Source organism: Salmo salar, chromosome ssa02 (genome assembly GCF_905237065.1).
Source record: "Salmo salar chromosome ssa02, Ssal_v3.1, whole genome shotgun sequence".
Classification (NCBI taxonomy): domain Eukaryota; kingdom Metazoa; phylum Chordata; class Actinopteri; order Salmoniformes; family Salmonidae; genus Salmo; species Salmo salar.
The window spans coordinates 66051858-66059024 of record NC_059443.1 but is presented as its reverse complement, the minus strand read 5'-3'; the positions used below and the strand labels follow the sequence as shown (position 1 = coordinate 66059024).

Here is a 7167-nt window from a genome sequence, read left to right as displayed (position 1 = left end):
TCTACAACACCATAGATATACAGGTGAGAGGGGGGAGAAAGAGTTAGATCTCTGTTGCCCAGGCTATACTGGGGGGCTCTGCTAGAGCACAGGGACTCTACAACACCATAGATATACAGGTGAGAGGGGGGAGAAAGAGTTAGATCTCTGTTGCCCAGGCTATTCTGGGGGGCTCTGCTAGAGCACAGGGACTCTACAACACCATAGATATACAGGTGAGAGGGGGGAGAAAGAGTTAGATCTCTGTAGGCCAGGCTATACTGGGGGGCTCTGCTAGAGTACAGGGACTCTACAACACCATAGACACACTCACCGGCCAGTTTGTTAGGTACACCACACTGTTCGCCAAACTGAATCGAGTCACGTGGCCGTGGCTTGTTGTATAAAGCAGGCAGACAGGCTTCAAGGGATTCATTTTCTGTTCGGTTAAATGTTAGAATGGGTAAAAACGAGTGACCTAAGAGACTTTGAGTGTGGTGTGATCGTCGGTGCCAGGTACGCCAGATCCAGTGTCTCAGAAATGTCCGCCCTCCTGGGCTTTTCACACACAACAGTGGCAGTCTTGTGGGCTGAAACAGCTCGTTGATGAGAGAGGTCGAAAGGAGAATGGCAAGAATTGTGCAAGCTACCAGGCGTGGCACAAACAGACAAATAACGGCGCAGTACAGCAGTGGTGTGCACAACGGCATCTTGGAACCCACAACTCAACAATCCTTGTCACGGATGGGCTATTGCAGCAGACGACCAAACCGGGTTCCACTCCTGTCAACTAACAACAAGAAGAAGCAGCTCCTGTGGGCACGTGAACACTGGATATCTGAGGAGTGGAAAAACATCACCTGGAACATGACGGAGAGTTCAGTCTAGTTGAGTGGCCTGGTCAGTCCCCAGGCCCCAACCCTGTAGAGCATCTTTGAGATGAGATGGAACGAGATGTTTGCAGCATGAATGTACCACCAGTCCAATCTGCAGTAACTGCGCAATGCCATCGCGTCAGCATGGACCAACATCCTTGTGGAACGTCTCTGACACATTGTAGAATACCCTGAAGAATTCAGGCTGTTCTGGAGGGAAAAGAGGGGTCTGACCCGGTTCGAGATGGGTGTACCTAATAAACTGTCCGATGAGTGTACGTGTGAGGGGAAAAGGGGGGAGGAGGGATGGAAGGAAGGAGAGGGAAATACGTTTTTTTTCTGCCCAGTCACAGGGACTCTACAACATTATAGGCATCCAGGTAAGGGAGGGGAAAAGGAACTGTATCCCTGACTATTGAATTTATCTACATGAAGTATTTCAATGTTTGGGTGTCATTCTGTTCAGTATGTATTACATTACCACAGCTTTCAATCTGACATCCATCTGGAAATATGACATTAGATACATGTTACACTGACCTAGTCAATCTGACAACCATCTGGAAATATGACATTAGATACATGTTACACTGACCTAGTCAATCTGACAACCATCTGGAAATATGACATTAGATACATGTTACACTGACCTAGTCAATCTGACAACCATCTGGAAATATGACATTAGATACATGTTACACTGACCTAGTCAATCTGACAACCATCTGGAAATATGACATTAGATACATGTTACGCTGACCTAGTCAATCTGACAACCATCTGGAAATATGACATTAGATACATGTTACACTAACCCTAGTCTTGCTTGTCCAAGCTGAAGGGTCTACTTGGCTTGTGTTGATAGACACACTGTTAGATGTGAAAAGAGACTGGATTGACCGAACCACTGCCCTTTGTTTTGTAGATCCCTCCAGGTTGCCAGGCCGACCAGAAGATCCGTCTGCAGGGAAAGGGGATCCAGAGGATCAACAGCTATAGTTATGGAGATCACTACGTTCACATCAAGATCAGAGTACCTAAGTAAGACAGAGAGAACACACACACACACAAATCAAATCAAATTTTATTGGTTGCATACACAGATTTTCAGATGTTATCCAAGGTGAGGTGAAATGCTTGTGTTTCTAGCTCCAACAGTGCAGTAATACCTAACAATACGAAAAACATAATACACACATAATCCCATAGGAACTAGAAACAGGGTGACTGTCTGTCAGCGCCATCTTGCAGAGAGTCTGACATTAACGCAGACCCGTTCACTTAACACTGACTGTTGTCTATCTAGCATGTGTGACCACTGCTTTCCCTTCTTCATGGTTAGAATAGCAGGTTATTATCCATCCCTCTTGTCTTCTACCACTGTAGGAAGTTAACCAATAGACAGCGCTCCCTGCTCCTGAGCTATGCAGAGGAAGAGACTGACGTGGAGGGGACTGTCAACGGAGTCACTGCTACTACCACAGGTAGGTTGTTTATACCTGGGAATTCTATATAGTTCCACATCCAGATCACCTTGTCTTCTCCTGCCACTGCTAGCCTGTCCCCTCTCAACACACACACATTTTAAATGCTTTACTTCATCTACAAATCACATTACAGCAAATAAGGATTCAAACATTTCAAACGCACGCCAAGCACACAAGTGTATACACAAACACACGTGTTAAAACATGATGCAAACATGGGTCGTAATTTGGCTGATGCATGTAGTACCTGTTTTTGTCCAGGTGGGGGCAGGAGTGGTCAGCGCTCTGAGTTTGGGGCAGGACAGGACAGAACAGAGGGGCAGGAGAAGAAGAAAGAAGACGAGGGCATCCTTTCCAAAATAAAGAAAATGTTTAGCTGACAGCCACACCTCAGGTAGGACACCACAACACCCTAAACATTAGCTGTGTAATGTGTATTTGTCTGACTAACATGAATACTATACATTCAGAATACACACACACACACTAACATATACATTTCTCCAACCTGCGGTGTGACTATCCTATAGTACAGTGGATCCCAAACTGTGGGGTGGGGACTCTCGGGGTCGTCAGGGAGGGCGCGGGTATACATCACATGAATTTACATTAGACATGGCGAAATGAATAGAATTGCAAGAAAATTAGCTTTAAATCTGAAAAATGTCAGAATACACACACACACTCTAACAGATCACTCCTCCAACCTGCAGTGTGGCTGTCCTATTGTAGATAGTATGTAGGTCTAGATACACCTGCTGCTCATTCCTCTGCTTAGGCCTGTTCTATAGAACCAGACTCTCACCTGTAGATGTCTCCCACCAACCCTGACTAATATAGTCACTTTTGGAAGCATTTGTCTGACGTCTTGTTCCCCCCCCCATTTCCTCTTCCCAGGTAAGAGGTCAACAGGACAATAATGGGAGAAAGTAAGCGACTGGCACTCTGTCCCGCTCACCACCCTCCCTCACCTACCGCCTGGATAGAGGGAGAGAAAGAGGAAGGTAGAGAAATTGAGAGGGGTTTGGATTTGTTGTAAGAACATCCATTTCGACACGGAACGGGCCACCAAGAAAGCCCTGCCACACACGGTTCAGTCCCAAATGACACAGGTGTTGGGTTGAGAAACTAAAACGTGTTTTACCTGGAGGGGATTCAAAATGGACATCAGCAAGGAGTACAGGAGAAGATTTGCAAAGAGAAGCGAGGAGAAGAAGCGAAGACAATCATTTGAGCAAGCTTTTCACAATGAGTGTGTTTCAGATACACAAATTCTGCACAGATGATCAGGACCTGTATTCAGAGTAGGAGTGCTGATCTAGGATCAGTTCCCCCTTGTCCATTCATTTTAATCTGAGGCAAAACTGATCCCAGATCAGCATTCCTACTATGAGACGCTTTGTGAATATGGGTCCTGATCTTACAATGGCTGATCTGGAGAAGTGTCTTAGCATAAGATAGTGTTTGTATAATCTGTGCAGAATGTATTTAGAACACACCCATTGGCATCATGTTGTGGTCTGATAAAGGCTGATGCATTTAGTTGTATTGTCATTGTCATATGTGTAAGGGGCAACACAGCTGTGCAAGACTTTGTTAATAAAGTATTGAAACTGAAATAAACTTCATCATACATTAAAATGCTGCATTGTGGTAAATGTAGTGATAATCATAGTTGTATAAGTGCATCTCTAAACCCTTCTGGAGTACAGTATAGGTGGACTGTGTTTATTTGGCAGCAAATGGAAAACAGTAACAAAGTAGTAGATATACAATATACACAATAAAGCCACATCAATCTATATACACAAAAATAACAATGTTGTTGGTTTCCCATGCGATCTGTCACAATCACACACTCTTTTCCCTCACCATTCCCATCTTTTCTGTTGTTTTTCCCCCCACATTGTTTACCAGTCTGCCTAGCTGTTCTCTGAACCTTAATCTTCTCTCGATCTCCTTCCATTCAAATCCAATTTCATTTGTCGCATGCTTCATAAACAGGTGTAGACAAACAGTGAAAGGCTTACAGGTCCACCCCAACAGCGTAAAGAATAAAAAATTATAATAGAAAAATAGTGACACAAGGAATAAATACACAATGAGTAACGATAACGTGGCTATATAAATAGTAGCAGCAGCGTATGTGATGAAAGTAAGTGTAGAGTCAAAATAGTCAGGTAACTATTTAACAGTCTTCTGGCTTAGGGGTAGAAGCTGATCAGGATCCAGTTGGTTCCAGACAACCAGTGCATTAAACTGTACATGTTTTTGTTTTGACTTTTTTCATTATTTCATCTTAGCGAATCACACTACGGCGGGGCATGGCTCCAAATCAATACATTCTCTAACTCAGCTTCTCATCTCCTACTTCCCTCATTTTCTTAAATACATTGTATATCCAATGTAGAACCTGGTCGACCATCACATTAAAGTTGATAATCATCCACGTTGTCCTCCAGTGCATCACGGTGCCGAGGGGCCCCCCAGGTTGATCACTCTGACCGATCTCAGTCTGCTCTGCTCACTGTGACAAAAGGTAGAAACAAAATTGAGTGCAGTGTAGCCTACTGTGATGATTCATCTCCTTTGTTATTCTATGTAATAGTTCGCATTTTTGCAGTCTATAGAGGATTAGAGTGTTACAGGTGAATGAGCAATTCTGTGTGTACAGTAATTCAGTCATGATTGGTTACATGTACACCAAAGTAGTCAGCTGTGGACAAGATACACTTGTAATCTGACATGTTTTTACTGCCAGGGGGATACAATACAATACAATACTGCACCTCCTTTGGTTTGTCCTGTTAGTAGGAGGACCTTCTCCAGCTCCCAGAGCTAGTGGTACCATCAAGGAAGAGAAAAATAACTGTGCTATAAGTAAAATACATTACTAACTGTACTTTTTTTGACACCAAAATTGGTGTGACAGAACTGGTGCAAAAATAGGTCAGGAAAAGTTACTTTATGGATCCTAGGAAATGTCAGGAGTAGGCCTATGCACTAGTATCTATCACAGTTGAGCCTATTTGCTACACGGCCAAGTTAGTAGCCTCAACAACCTCTGTCTCATGTTGAATTAGACATCCATCTATGTTGAAAAAAAAACATTTAGAAGTTGTTCCAAACGTCAAATTTAAGTTGGGGTATGAAATGTTTAAATTACATTGGGATCGTTAACGTTTAGAAAAAGTCGATAGCGGAAAACAAAATCAGTGCAGTTATCACAAAACTACCCCTAACAACTACAGCTAACAGGCCCCGATCATCATCATAAAGGGAGAGAAATAAATGTAACTTATACCTAATACAACAATGCTGTAAGTAGGTGAGCTTTCTAATTATTTGCCACGAACATAAAGCGCTCCACACATCGTCGTTAACAGTTGGGAAAATGACAGTGACATGCTGACCGACCACCCGCTGTTATTCAATTGTTGCACCCACACTGCTCGCGTGCGTCAACGAGCGTCTGCATAGCCACTAAAATAGAATTTGGTTCTGTTTGTGACACGTGACGCTCTGCAAGTCCCGCCTCTCCCATCTCCTCATTGGTTTTTAGGAGCATATACCCACGTGGATGATTGAAAGATGGTCCACACTTCAGTCCAGTTGGTAGTGGTAATGCACCTTAAAGTTGGTTGCCAACTGTCATATAAATTCCAAAGAAGAAGAAGCCTGAAGTAGGAGAGATGACTAGAAACAAACTCGGTTTACCCTTTTATCTGTGGATTAATTGTCATAGAGGACCTTGTGCATTTCAGGTACAATTTTTTCCCAGGACAAATTAGCTAGCGACAGCAAGCTAGCTAGCTAAATTGCCATAAATGTTTCATGCTTTTTGACCTGTCCCCAAATGAATATAATTCGTTCAGAGTTCGTTGTGATATTTCAACCTGCGTGTCCTGATCGCGTCTGGTGTGAGTGGACCAAATCAACATGCGTGCGATGGCACACGCACGTGAGGTCTGGTCAGCATGACAGGGAAGTGACAACAGCGAGGCCCTATATGGCAATAAGCAGTGGTGTAAAGTACTTAAGTAAAAAATACTTTAAAGTACTACTTAAGTAGTTTTGGGGGTATCTGTACTTTACTATTTATATTTTTTGCAACGTTTACTTCACTACATTCCTAAAGCAAATAATGTACTTTTTACTCCATACATTTCCCTGACACCCAAAAGGACTCGTTACATTTTGAATGCTTTGCAGGACAGGAAAATGGTCCAATTCACACACTTGTACAAGACAACATGCCTGGTCATCCCTACTGCCTCTGATCTGGCAAACACACTAAACACAAATGCTTCATTTGTAAATGATGTTTGAATGTTGAAGTGTGACCCTGGCTATCCGTAAATAAAAAACAAACAAGAAAATGGTACCGTCTGGTTTGCTTAATGTAAGGAATTTGAAATTATTTACGCTTTTGATACTTAAGTAAATTTTTTAAATTACATTTACTTTTTATACTTAAGTATCTTTAAAAAACAGATACTTTTAGACTTTTACTCAAGTATTATTTTACTGTGAGACTTTCACTTGAGTCATTTTCTATTAAGGTATCTTTACTTTTACTCAAGTATGTCAATTGGGTACTTTTTCCACCACTGGCAATAAGCTACTTTGAGAAGTTAAATGAGAAGGTGATAATGCAAACTTTCTTTGGATTGGTGGATACATCTTATTCTTTTAATATTGTTTGAATATTCAAGGAGGGATTTTTTTTACGTCAACCGCCTGTTTTCAATGGAGAGTGATACTATGCTACTTGTCTCCTAACATGAATATGCATAGCCTTAGAGACTATTCCAATAGTGTTTTTT

At 42.3% G+C, this 7167-nt stretch overlaps 1 protein-coding gene across 2 annotated transcripts in view; it reads left to right on the top strand.

Annotated features, from left to right (window-relative positions):
* LOC106590570 (dnaJ homolog subfamily A member 3, mitochondrial) overlaps window positions 1–3982 on the top strand; it is a 10758-nt gene extending 6776 nt beyond the window's left edge. The window contains exons 9-12 of one of the 2 annotated variants that reach the window (XM_045708149.1): window positions 1780–1895; window positions 2241–2338; window positions 2603–2735; window positions 3239–3982. In XM_045708149.1, the coding sequence (XP_045564105.1) occupies window positions 1780–1895; window positions 2241–2338; window positions 2603–2721 (333 nt within the window). In that variant the 3' untranslated portion in view covers window positions 2722–2735; window positions 3239–3982. The remainder of the gene's footprint in view (window positions 1–1779; window positions 1896–2240; window positions 2339–2602; window positions 2736–3238) is intronic. The other variant, XM_045708153.1, reaches the window with a different exon arrangement.
* The last annotated feature ends 3185 nt before the right edge of the window (window positions 3983–7167 follow it).